The sequence below is a fragment of the Amphiprion ocellaris genome, chromosome 8 (assembly GCF_022539595.1).
Source record: "Amphiprion ocellaris isolate individual 3 ecotype Okinawa chromosome 8, ASM2253959v1, whole genome shotgun sequence".
Classification (NCBI taxonomy): domain Eukaryota; kingdom Metazoa; phylum Chordata; class Actinopteri; family Pomacentridae; genus Amphiprion; species Amphiprion ocellaris.
Window position 1 is genome coordinate 21,567,149 of NC_072773.1, and position 14,193 is coordinate 21,581,341.

The window sequence follows — 14,193 nt, forward strand, 5'->3', positions numbered from 1 at the left end:
ATGTTTCCTTTGTTTTAGTGCGAAAAAGTACATTCTGAAAATGTTCACATATAAGGAATTATCTTTGTACAAAACATCATGAACAACCTGAAATTTCTGAAGAAAAATAAATTCAACTTTAACAACATTATGCCTCAGTTTATCATTTACACATTACAACTTCCAGATCACAGAGTGTCTACAAAGGAACAAAACATTCAGTCACAAGTATCTGGAACTGAATGATACAGTGTTTTACAATATGATCAAAACGACAAAAGACGGACAAAAAAAAACAACAAAAATGAGACACAGAATGACAAAAATGAGAAACAAAATGACAAAAAATGAGACAAAGGTCATGAAACAAAACAAAAAAAGAGACAAAAATTAGACAAAAATGTTTCAAAGCAACAAAAATAACAGACAACACAAGTGAGACAAAAAAAACATAAAATGACAAAAATAAGCCAAAAAGCACAAGCGAAACAAAAAAGGAAACAAAACAACAAAAACAATAGACAACCAACAAAAGTCAGACAAAAAAAAGACAAAATATTACAAAAATGAGACACAAAACAACAAAAGAACAATGAAAAATCTAGTATTTTACTTTATAATCAAAACAACTTGTCATGGTCTAGAAGTTATTTTAAATTTATAATTTTACAAATTTACATCTGCAGTTAATGTCTCTCTGTAATTTATACACTGGACCCTCTGGAGGGCAGGTTTTGGCCCATGGGCCGCATGTTTGACACCCCTGATCCAGAGCTTTCAATATACACACTCACAGAAAAACAGCACTGACATTTTCAGATTTTTATTTATTAATGATTTTTCGGACATTAAAAAAGTTTCAGACAGAGAAAGAGGAAGAAGACAGTCAGGGAGGAATAATAATTAATCACAGCACAGTGAGAATTTGACAAAACAGATTGTCATGATGCTTTTTCATCAGTTCAGAGTCAGTCTGAGAAGATGAAGTCAGTTTATCGTGCAGATAACGAATGAAAAGCTGCCACCTTTCACTTATCAGCATTATTCTGGAAATCGCTGTTCGCTGGATGCATTCATCCCACAGATGTGATTCACATTTCAGTTTCTATCATGACATATCCACAGTGTCCATGTGTTTCAGCTATGATATCTTTCCAAAGGAACCTGCAAAAGACAGAAAGATGATATTAAAATGTCCCATATTGAGCCCCTTTTCAGCAAATTAATGAAAGTTTCACATGTAACAATATGTTTCTTAATTTTTAGTTCAAAATCCTGCAAAGATGGTTAATTTCACAACGAATGTGTAACACCTGCTTTAAGCCATGTTCTAAATGACCCACTTCAGTGTCTGGAGCTTTAAATGCAGCTGCAGTTCTAAGGCAGCAGCTGCATTCTTCTTCAGGAAGAAGACTCTCTCTGCAGCTGTGATTTAACAGGGTGGAGAGAAACAGTTCACTACACGTCAGTCGACACAGATTTGAATCAGTGTGTGATACCAGGACTTTCCATCACTTTTAAGTTTCTCTGAGTGACTATTTTATATGATATATGTGGATATCATCGAATTCACAGCACAGCTGTTGTTTACAGCTCATGTGTTTGGTGAGTTTGTGAGACAACGTTGTGGTTATAAAATCAGCAGTTTAGCCATTAAGCTTGGAAAACTGCTCTGAAGTTTCAGTCTGTATTTCATACTCATTTCATTGTGTGACAACAGAAAGAGAAAATGTGTAAATGAGAAATTTAACTGGGAAATTAGTTAAATTTAAAGAAGTACACAGCAGCTGAGATTAGTTTTCACTAAAGTGCAATGGCTGACATGAAAACCTCACTGTCCCTCAGATATACACTGTCAATAGAGCTTTGCTAAGTGCACTAAAGCTTTATTTTCAATCACATTTTTTCTATTCTTTTTTTAAATTTCTATTTTATTTTTTATCAAATTTAAAAAAAGACCCAAGCAAAAAAAATTGACACAACACAAACATATGAGCGTTTCACATTGGTCACTGACTGCTTATGTCGAGTGAAAACAGACAACGGTTGAACATCAGTCAGACCAGACCATCCTATATATCACTATTTACACCCTCACACTCATATCAACCTCCAATGACCTCAACTGAGAAACAATGATAGTGAATTTAGTAAACATTCAACTTCTCAGTGAGTTAAACTTCTCAACTTTCTTTTTCTAATATATAACATTTAATTTTTTGAGCTTTATAGGTTCTGGTGGTGGATTTTGTTACGCCATTTGCAGTTGAAGCTGTATCTCTACTGAACTGATATAACAGCGGTGTTGATCCACTCATCTAACTCTGGCAGGAAGTGCAAGGAAAAAACATGGATGTTAAAAATCCAAACTCTTCCCTCAAAGTTTAGGTTTGAGAATGCAATGCTAAAAATTAAAAACATGCACACATGGAAATTAAAAACATGCACACCTCTGCTGAGCAGCTGCAGGTTGCGTCCCTCCTCCTGCACCTGCAGCTGCAGCACCTGTTGCAGCAGCTCCTGTCGAAGTGTCTCTTGCACCAAACCCATCCTCTCCAGCTTCTCCCCGTTCAGACGCAGCAACGCACGACCTGCAAAGTGAAAGCAGAAGGTTCAAACATCTGCGTCACTTGATGGACTGTAAGTCTTATATCTGTCCTCCAGTCAAACTTATGATCATAGCAGTGCGACCTGTGATGGCGTGGTGGGAAAACGCCTCCACATAGGTCAGGTAGTTGTGTGGACAATGTTTCTTGAGCCATTTACAAACATCTTGTTGTGACCAAAGCACGACAGGACGGATCAGGCTGGGCTGTGTCGGGCTCGTGTGATATATCCCATAACTGTCACTGGAACGGTACTGTGGACAGACAGACAGGAAGACACACATATAAATACAGAGATAGATTAAAGGAATACTTTCACATTCTGGGAGTCACGTTTATTCACTTCCTTAATACAAGCTGATACCACTGCGATTTAAAGCTCTGAACCAAAAGCAGTTTCCAGTCTTTATTTGCTCCCATCACATTTTTACTCACTGTGATCTCATTTTTTTACAGCAACATAAAGTCCTGCACCTCAACAGAAAAAAACACAACCGTGGCTAGAAAAGAGAGAACTTGTTTGTGTGGTATGACAGTAACAATGTGATAAATCATACTGAAAGAAAAGCAAAGTTACATTTCTCTGATTATTTTATTTACAAAACAAAACAACTGAAACAAGTAAGTAATATATAGAACTGGGTGCCTACAGATGTTACCAATACTGAAACACAAAAAATGGTGACTCTACATATTATTGATATTTTACTACTAACATTTGTTTATATACTTGTGTCCCATCTGTTCTATGTTGTGTTGTGTGATTCATTTGAGGACCAAATGACAGTTGAAAACAGATAATTCTTCCCGTTTCTGGCTCTAATAAATGATGCACTGTAACACTGCAAGCAGGTTTGGGATTTAAAAGGTTGAAGTATGAAGCTGGAGCAAGAAAACAGTTAGCTTAGCAGAATGGTAAAAACTGAGGAGGAACAGAATGTCAGCTTGTGTTTTTTTCAGGATATGTGAATGAATTTTTCTTAGATGGGTGCAGCAACTTTCTGAAGTCATCCTGAAATTGGCTCAGATAGTCTCATTTGCATAAGAAGGTTCTTAACAGGGTGACATGACCTGGAAGTGGCAGCCATAAGAGGATTCAAAGGTTTTATTAGCATATACAACACTACACAAGTTATCAGTGTAATGAAATAGTTTTGTTTTTTTTAAAAGGACAAAAATGATAAATAATGAACTAAAATACAGAGTTCAGGAGAAAGAGACAGAGAATCTGCCACGGTCTTGGACAACACATACATAACAGCTGGTGGAACGCTTTGGAAAAGTGCTTCAATGCTTCCTTTCTCATGTTTTTTAGCATAAGATGTGCTATTCCATCCTTCACAAAAATAAAGGAGATATTGTTATTGCGCAATTCCTTGCAAACGCAACATTCAAAGCAACGCACCATTTCAATTTTCATTAGCAACATCCGTCATCACATGATTATACTGAGACTGATGTGAGGGCAGAAACATTTCTTTGTCTTGTGCCCTTCTTTGACTTCATGACATTTGAATCATACATCCAAATGTTTTGACAATTTCACCAGAACCTTTGTTACCTTTAGAGGGATGGTAAGCTAAGCTGGCAGCTTGCCAGCAGTTGCTGCATAGTTTTCATACAGACCTGAGAGGTGTGTCTTCTAATTTAACTTTGACAAGAAGGACAAACCTAATGTACCTGAGCTCAGCAGCACACCAGTGAAACGGTAACATCCACTTGTTAAATAGTCACTTAATAATAGCATTTCTTAAGTCCCAACACTAACATGTTGACAAATGAAACATAAGGTGCATTCAAATATTCATGCTTCAAAACTACATAGTATGCCAGAAAAATATTCAGTATTTTCCAATACACAGTATATCAAAAATACCAAAAAGTCATTCTACATCAGGTTAGATTTTGCAGTATGCAACATGCTTTTCTGGCCTTTTTACCCACAATCCTCTGCGCAGCTACATCAGATACACTGATCAGCCACAACATTATGACCACTGACAGGTGAAGAGAATTACATTGATCATCTTGTTAGAATTTAATGTTCTGCTGGGAAACCTTGAGTCCTGACGTTCATGTGGATGCTTGACATGTACCACTCACCTAGACATTGCAGGTCAAGAAACCCCCGCAACCCCCCGCGTCCCATGGCAACAGCAGTCCTTGATGCCAGTTTCCACCCTCAGCAGGACAATGCATCCCAACACAGCAAAAACTGCTCAGGAGTGGCCTAGGGAACATGACAGAGCTAAGCTGTTCACTCGGGTTCCACACTCCCCAGATCCATATCTTATTTAGCATCTGTGGGATGTGCCAGGATCAGCCTGATGTAGGCACAGAATTCACTGCCACCATCCCACAGGACATTCCTAGAGGTCCCGAGTCCATGCCCCACTGGGTCAGAGGAGTTTTAGCAGCATAAAGGGGACCAACACAATATTAAGCAGGTGGTCATAATGTTGTGGCTGCTTGGTGTATGTCACAGTGTCTCATGTGAGTATAAACAAGCTTCACACTCCAGACTGTGGCAGCCAAAGTTTAAGGCACAATATTATGATGGAGCAATTTATCCTAATTGTATCATACTACATGAAACAGTACATACTTGTTGAGCAGCTGTAGTATGTACTGAAAGTAAAAATAAAAACTGCAGTTTGTAATTTGACAATCTACCTTTGGTGCACAGCAGCAATTCACAGCTATCAGTGGTATTAAACTCCTGAGAGAAGGCACTAATGAAACTCCTACTGAAAATATGTCCAGTAGAAACACACACTATACAGACCCTGTTACAAAAGTGAATAAGTCAAACTACTCCTTTAAAACTGTTACTGTCGCTGAAATTAGACACTAACATGATGTGATCAAATCCACAGACACAGGTGGCTTTCCTTAATTGTACATGACGTGTAATCTTTGTGAATACAGACAATTAGTCAAACATCTGCTGAACATCTCATATCAGTGGCACGTAGATAGGTCTACTACATAGTGAAAACCCACTAGTTCAGAACTCTGCAAGGACACATTTCAAACTCATTACAGCACACGGGGATGATCATGACCATATGTGATGCAGATCAAACGCTCTGAGGAGATGTGAGCTTCAAAGTTTCCTGGAAGATCAGCGAATTAGCAGCAGCATCTCCTGCATAAGTAGCAGCACAGAAAAAGAAGTGTAGACCAGCTTGATCTTCAGATCCAGCTCTATAATCTCATAGATGTACAGGATGTTCCTTTGATCAGCCAATCAGATTTAAAAAATGTAGCAAGTTCACCATTAAGTTCAGCATTTCTAGAACTCAATATTTTCTGATATGCTGGATTAAAAAAAACTTGGCTTACATTAAGAACATTAAGAGTCAGTCGGGCAAAGTTCCTGCTGGAGGTCTGTCAGAGCATCTTGATCTCTCTCTCTGGTAGAATAGCATCCAACTTTTTAATCAATTTAAACTTCCAGCTAAGAAGAGACATTCATTCTTAATACACAGCAGCTCAATGTTGTATAGTTCATATTGCAAAAAGATGTTTTATGTATGTTTGTAACACATGAAGTTGCACTCAAGAAAGTCTGTTATGCAGGTGCATTAAATCATATGTCTCATAAACTGTTGTTGATCACTTCATTCACAGTGCTTCAGTCCCTAGCAAATGTTTGTTGTGGTAAATTCTAGTAATAATAAAAATAATATCACAGTACACAATTCACACAGAGTCACAAACAATTGCTCTAAATTACCCTCAATATCCAATAACTAAAACAATAATAATTATCAGACATTTTTATTGGCCCCACATAGAACTTATTTAACTCTCTGAAACCCGAAAGTCATGTTACCTTTAAAGATTTTGCCAAAATTATAGCATTTATCTGAGTCTTACTTAACCAAATCTAACCCTCCTTTTCATGTCCCATTAAATTCTGACAAAAACAAATCTTCAGTGCTAACCAGATTTTTGACAAATTTGATAAATTGAAAATATAAGTAGTAAAATATCAGTATGTGGAGCCTCTGTTTTTTTCCAGCATATGCAGAATGTTGTAAAATTCTGTTCAGTTTTTGCTAAATAAATAATCAGAGAAATTCTGCTTTGTTTTAGACAATTAGTCAACTGTTGTGCTATTTCTATAGAGGTGCAGGACTTTGTATTTCAGTGAAAATGAGCCCAGAGGGAGTAAAAATGTGACAGAGCTAAAATACAAGGAAACCCTGTGGGGTAATGAGGGTTAAAGCTGCAGGATACAAAGAATTCCAAATGCGTTTTTTGCTTTATTTGTTAAAAATCTCTTCATATCCTGACAGCAATCAATAAATTAGGTGTTCTGATAATAAATGAAAAAATAATCTGCTATCTGTGGCTGCCACAGAGCTGTGAAGAGTCTGTCCAATCACTGCATTCAGCCCACATGAGTCCACACTGTTAACCTGACACATCGCTAATGTTGCAATTGCTAATAATCATGCTAATGCAGCAACAACACAAGATTGGATGTGCAGCCATATTTTACAGTTACACGGAAACCTGCCACATCTGACAATGTTCGACATCCCATTTGTGCATCTTTCAGTGCTTGTTGTGTTCCCATCCTCCTCTAGTTTCACCAGGACATCTGTGTATACATCATCATCACCATCTAGTTGTGAGCAAGTGTTGTTCCATGGTATTTATCTTCTGAGTCTATACTGGCTTTGAACTTTTGACAATTTGTGCATGTTCTGAACCCATTTGTATTTTTAGACATGAGGTAGTTTAAATGCACCACACTGCTTCCACTAACTTTTTGCTTTAAAATTCTGTTTACTTTTGCTGTTTCTACAGTCCTTTATGATCTACCTTTGACAAATTTACCAGTAAATCGCTTTTTATGGAAGGTTTAATTTGTATTTATCTACAGAAGAAACTGAGTAGCTAAACAGAGAACATTTATTTCTCTTAAATCACATGACGCTGATGGGGAGAGTGATCTATTCTGCTTTCTTTGAGGCTGTATGCTGATTTACTAATTACTGTTTTTTATCTTAGTGTTTGTTGTGTTGAGTCTAGTAGGGATGTCAGAAATGATGTGTCTTATTTTCAGTGAAGTCCTGCAGCTGCTGTTGTTGTGACACAACTTGCAGTTAATGAGGATCTAAATGAGGAAAGATGCACAAAGAGTACCAACAGAAAATCAAGCATTTTTTTGTCCCATCATGGACATTTTTAGTAAGCTTATGATTTAATTTTTAGACTTTCCTCTCTACACTCCCAATTTCCTTTATTTTTACTTGTAACAAACACAGTATTTCTCACTTCACACCCTCATTTATATAACATTTAACCACTGATTTAAGCCTCTGTATGGGTCAATGTATTCTGAGGGGTCACATAAAGGAGTGGACTTAAAATAGTGTGTTGATTCATTTTATGATTCATTGTTGGTGAGAAGTGAACATTTCCCTCAATTCATTCAAACAAAATGTGTGAGACTGCATTCATAATGCACTACAATCCCCCACTTTCCAAATGTCATCATTTCTGCCAGTTAGTTTATTCATTATTTTCATTCTGTGGATTACAGGTAGAGTCAGTGATTCTGATTCTAAATTGTTGAATTTAGGGAATATCTCTTCATGGTCTGCTAGCTGTCTGTTCTATGTGTGTGCTGAAAACAGATGTGGTGTTCACAGCCTCGGATCAATGCCCACAATAGTATTCCAGTGAGTCCTTTGCTCATTTGACAGGGAGAAAGAGAAACAAAAGAAGACATGGGGATGAAGAGGGTTTTGATATTTTTAAAATACCTATTATAATTTTATCCTGCTGAATATTATCTTTGACGTGTTGTAATTTGGGGTTTTTTTTGCCTTGGACTGTACAGCACTTTGAATATGCTCTGCGTGTGATAAGGTGTATATAAATGAACTTGTTTGCTTGCTTCAAATTGTATTTGTTGTTTGATCTAGCAATCCACAATCAAAAAATTGTATTTTTTTAACAAAAAATCAAAGACCTGCATGAAAAAAATATTAATTTATTTAAAGAAGCAGACCAAAACTGTATATAATGTCAAAAAATTAGTAATTTGCTCTTTTACTATGTGACCATAAAATGTCAGTTTTAACTATATTTAAATCAGCTAAAAATATGAGTTCATACAAATTTGTCATTATTTTCACAATTTTTCAAGTTTTTGAACATTAAAGTACTCTGTTTTTTTTAAAGGCACTCTTGTTTCCAGTTTTTTAAACATTTTCTCAAACCAACACGAAGGCTGTGGTACAGAGGAGACTGATACAGAGTGGAAAAGTGAAGAAGAGTGCAACATGTAAAAAAACAAAACAAAACAAAAACAAATACACCAATAAAATGAAGAAATGTGCTGAACTGTTAAAGAAGTAAAAATGCTGTAGACATGTGACAGTGTAGCATAAACACACAACACTGATTAAGTTCATGCTCCTCAAGACAAAAATAAATCGACCACCACATTATGTTCATCCAAGAGGATTGAAGCAAACAAACAATGCAGTGTATACAGCTCTGTTATCAGCCCGGCCCAGTTCTATGTTTGCAGCTTTAGCCTCAGCTCATAACAGTCTTTTAAAAAGCCTTTATGGGGTGAAGACAAAGGCATGGGCTCTCTGACTTGAACCAGGGGCTTTAAATGAGGCCAGCTTGCAGCATAAATGGATCGTCTCTGTTGACGAAACTGACTGCGGGCAGACAATGTTGTATCAGATAACGAGAAACTTTCATTCAGACTGGAGCAGAGCACTGGAAGTGGATATGACGATGTTTCACATCAAAACACCTGTAAAAATGGCTAACTGTTTGTTGTCCTGCAACAACAATCACAGAAAGAAACTATTAGGCTTTCGGTACCAAACTAAATTCTGTTTCTTTCCAGCTTTCAGTCAACAGACACAGTGGTGCTGCAGCGAGCATTGGAAGACCTGTGCTATTTAAAGCCAAGCTAAAAGGATGTTAGAGCCCACCAACCCGCTGGGGAGAGAGCGACTTCCATTCTCTGCTAACAAAGTGCCCATTTGCAACAATGGATGGTGACCGACTGCATTTGCCAGACTATGATTTTTGCTTTGAGACTTCTCTGCACAGAAATCTGAGAAAAGAGCTGCTGAACGCCATTGTGTGCCGTCTGAATGTTCTCTCCTATCAATAAGATGGGAAAATATTTTATTTAGTAATTTCTCAAGTAAGCATTAGAATTGTTTTGAGTCTACATGATGTTACCATAGGAATCCAGTGAAATGGATAAAAAGGTCAAGGCTAGGGGGCTGCAGTGGACTCCTATTACATATGATGCAGTTTATGTAAATTACAATAATTACAAATAGCAACTTTGAATTATTTCAAATAAGGATTCGTATGAACTGAATGACTGTACTTTGTATTTATTAGCTTAGATTTTCCTCGATTTTGTGCAAGGAAATAAATCCTCAAGCAATAGTGCAGCTTGTGCATATTTTTGCCATTTTTGGAAAATTGAAAACATCACTGGCTCTGTATATCAGCTGTCAAGTAAGAGGCTTTTTAAAACCTCTTTTAAACAAACCAATGGAGGCAGTATTTACCATTAGTGATTTAAAGATGGAGAGTGAGATGCTAATTCAATAGTTTACAGTTTCAGTAAGTATTTCCCTATGGTCTGCTAGCTGTCTGTTCTTTGTATGTGCCAAAAACAAGTGTGTTTGTACACAGCCCTGGTTCTGTAAATGGGAAACAAACAAAGTGGCTCAGACTGATCCACACAACACTATTACTTCATGTCCTGTGCACATTTATGCTCCGAGGGAAAGTAGGAAGTGGAAGCAAGAAGGATGGAGAATCTGGCACATGCCAAGAATCAACAGTCTTCTTCCAGAACTGTAGATTCTTCCATCACCATCTCTCACGCTATGAAGTAGGGATGTCCCGATCAAGTATTTTAGTATTTAGTATCTGCCAATCCAATCCAATAGCATTTTCCTAAACAATACACACTTCAAGTATTGTAGATTAGTTATAGTACCTGGTTGCTGTTTAGCACTGTAGCAACTAGGAAGGTGGTCACTCGGACTACAGGCACTTCTGTGTTGGCAAGCAGAGAACATTAGAGGGGTTTAACTAGTAAAGGGCCACCATGAGAAAGTCTTCTGTGCTGCTTAATGACCCTGGGCCAGCACTCAACATATTGGAGAGCGGTGGCAGTGTTCTCATATCCAAGTTACTGATTGATCAATTATTTATTGAGAATAGCTGCATTTATCCAGAAAATTATTCAAATCTAACATCCTGCACAAATTGTGTTTTTCCTTTAATACACCCGTGTGACAGCAGATGTTGACAGCTAGAAACTAGTTAGACTAAACTGCTAACACTTGGCACCGATTCCTGCTAGATGTTATGTTTCATCCATGTTGTTTCAACAACTACTGATAAAGTAAGATATCCGTCCCACAACATAGGAAGAAGGAGGCAGCCTGCCTACCTTAACATGTCACTTTGTTGGGTCCAGTTGTGTTAAAACTCACAGTAACTGATAGTTCCATGACCTCAACACATTGTATGTTAGATCATGATTTCACTTATGACACAGTGGGAGGGAGGGTCCAAATGACAGATGTTACTAAGCAACATCTAATAGCACTGCAGCTGGGTGACAGTCTGTGTGATTGTTGGAATTTAAGTTATGCTGAAATTGACTTGCAGTTCCTCCCACATAGTGACAACATTAGCAGTCTGTGATCACACTATTGTCAATACACAGAGGATATATAAAAGGATTCTAATTTCAGTTTGACTTTAAGCAATACCAATTACATTATGGTCAACATCGTGCTTAGCGAAGCAGAAACATACATATCTCTTTAAGAATGAAGAAAACCTGAGGGGGTTATCACAACATGAGCCAGGTGTGCTGCTTGAAGAGTTGAGGTCATTTAGGTGTTCAGTACCTGCAGGGCGTCGGTTCCCGGCTGCTGCAGCAGCTTCACTGTTCTGCCTCCAGCAGTTTTCTGTCCGCGGCCGTCATGCCAGGTTAGGTTCCCACCCGTCCGTCGACTCAGTTGCTGCTTAAAGTCCTCAGGCAGAGCCCTATACTCCACAGCTGGCCTGCAGAAACTGAAACTGGATGCAGCTGTGAAGATAAAGGCAAGAGGTATAATGATTATACAGCCAAACCTGCTGAGAACGTAAAAACAGCACGAGACAGGATTTGCAAAAAACTGCCTCACTTTGCGAGGGAGTAACAAAAGCCAGAGTAGAACCCATCTGGACACCCCATCATTTAGAGATGAGCTCATTATGAAATACCTGCTTGGACCTGCTCTACTGACACACACAGAGCAGCACGAGGCCCGGACAAGCTCCTGGGTGAGTCTCGGATATCAGTGTTCAGGTACCCCAATTACTTCGTGAATAGCTTGTAGGCGAATGTCAGAGATGGGAGGCAAGCCACTTTCTCATCATTACGAAGAGGCCTTCCGCCTGCAGGCAAACATCCAAGCCCACTCAACAGCAGGTGGCTTCCCAACATCCAGTAATTAAAGAGAGTTTGGAACTACAGTAAACACGCCGTTACTGGCACAGATTCTGGCAGAAAGCCACGGGTCATTATGGATTCATGTGCCAGATTGGAAGGATTTTCTTAGCGTGTTTGAAGCTATGTGCACATCTGTGTTTGTATGTGTGTTAATGTGCATTTTCAATATGGTACGCTGACTAAGAGAATCTGAAAAGAGGACAGAATGAGAGACTGTCAGGGGAGAACGAGGTTTGGAGGAGATGAAAGCTTGTCTTCATTTTTTCCAGCTTTGTGCCTCTCCTCTCCGTCATTCAACGTCTCCCACTGAGAGCCGAGCCGAGTAGAGTCCCACCATCATCAAGGCAAAGCAGCAGCATCAGGTTATTATGAATAAAACTTGGTATACGATTTGTGTTTCCTTGAGGTTTTACTCCGCCGCTGTGCACGTACGAACCCTCCCTCACAGTGTTACTCGCCCACGCTTCTGCTGTAAACACAAATGTGCCCCTTTCATGGATTCAATATGCATAATTAAGACCACTTGTCAGAGCCTTTTTTCATTTCATTTCCTCTAGTGTTGCTCCTCTACGGGAGCCAAAAGTTCTCATTAACCAACACACATATACAGACTGCCAGCACTGGATAGAAAAACACTTTCATGGAGCCAAACCTTCCTAAACAAACTGTGGCAAGTGTCTAGTCTGCCTGCAATTATTAATGTGGCATTCAGGAGTCTCTGCTGTAGATTAAAGCTCTGCTTAGCAGGGGTTTTAAACATTCTGGCTTTAGCTGAAATAGCAGTATATATTCATCTCTCGAAAGTCTGTATAAGGATTTTAATGAGTTGCTGCTGGGATTAAATCCAATTAAGATGAACTTAAAATCAGTCCATGCACAAAAGTGACCACAGCAGCATGATTCTAGTGACGTCCTTCGCTGTCCGTTTCAGCACCATGACACTGACCATCAGCAGACCACCCTCCATCCTCCACTTTAGTGCCATAGCATTCTAATCAAATCTCTGTAGTAGGAGAAGTTTTTAGCTCTTTAAGTGATTTTTTTCGACCTCAGACACTGTTCGTCGGCTGCTCTATATGACAGCACGGCAGACTGGCAACATACCCGATGAACTGGTTTAGCAAGTACAGAGTTAAAGCAGCGAGCTCATGCGTGCTTTAAGTTTCCACACGATGGATTGATATCGAAATGTAACCCACAGAAAGCTTCCTACCGTCCACAGCCATGGTGTTCAGCGCTGGAGTGGATCTAGTGAAAGTCTCCCATCGTCCTGCGTCCTCCTTCTCTTTCTCCTCTTCTCTCTGTGTTCACCAACGAAACTTTCAGTGAGGTCTGGCAGCAGCGGAGACGCTCTACATCCTCTCTGGTGCTGCTGGTCCGACTGGGAAAGCGCAGTAAAAGCCGCTCCGGTGGCGCTGTGTTTGTGCTGGAGTGTGCGGGCTGAAGTTGCTGAAGACGGGCAGGAACGTCCTCGAGCAGCTGGCTGACTGGTTCCCCAGGCTCATGAGCGCGCAAGCGTGTGCGCGATGTGTGTACTTGTGTGCGGGTTTTTTTTTTTTGTTGTTTTTTTTTTTTATCCGTGTCGTGAGAATCAGATGCGCGGCTTTTTCTCAAGAGCCCGCATGAGCGCAGTGAGCTCAAAGTGCAGCCCCGGGCCCTGTAATTAACGCAGCCAGTGGAGACTCTACAAAACAGCCGGATGAAAAGGCTTCTCATCACTGCAGCATCCACCATAAGGAATTCCCCTTTGCCTCTTTCTTAAAGAAAGGGAGCTCTGTGCGCGCCTGTGGGCAGCGCGCCCTGCCTGAGATGGACCCTCTATGTGAGGTTTGTGCAGAGGAGCTGCAGGACAGATATGACCGAGGCTGCTGCTGCTCCACCTGCAGAAGACCCGCTTTATTGATCACATCTGGTCCCACAGTGGACGTAGCTGTGGAGGAGGTGATCTGGGATCTCCTGTTTATCAGCACAACAGCATCAAACATCACTACGATTCAATCAAAAATAAGAATAAAAAACAAATAAAACAACAACAAAAAAGTCCCATTATATTATTCCCTGAGGTTCTGTAATGAACATGGAAAA

The 14,193-nt window shown here is 39.3% G+C and overlaps 1 protein-coding gene across 1 annotated transcript; it reads right to left on the reverse strand.

The window, feature by feature from the left end:
• Positions 1 to 786: 786 nt before the first annotated feature.
• samd10a (sterile alpha motif domain containing 10a) lies at positions 787 to 13,772 on the reverse strand. Its single transcript, XM_023290532.3, has 5 exons — positions 13,322 to 13,772; positions 11,522 to 11,703; positions 2,671 to 2,839; positions 2,430 to 2,570; positions 787 to 1,143 (listed from the first exon to the last, which is right to left on the reverse strand). Exons 1-5 carry the CDS (start codon positions 13,332 to 13,334, stop codon positions 1,121 to 1,123), a joined length of 528 nt encoding a protein of 175 aa, XP_023146300.1. The 5' UTR covers positions 13,335 to 13,772; the 3' UTR covers positions 787 to 1,120.
• Positions 13,773 to 14,193: the final 421 nt, after the last annotated feature.

What these genes read in the sequence shown, in the direction of transcription:
- samd10a (XM_023290532.3), bottom strand. An exon ending in CGGGAACCGACGCCCTGCAG is followed by an intron (nt 2,840 to 11,521) that starts GTACTGAACACC and finishes GTCTGTCCACAG; the next exon opens with TACCGTTCCAGTGACAGTTA. An exon ending in CCTGCAGCTGCTCAGCAGAG is followed by an intron (nt 1,144 to 2,429) that starts GTGTGCATGTTT and finishes TGTCTTTTGCAG; the next exon opens with GTTCCTTTGGAAAGATATCA.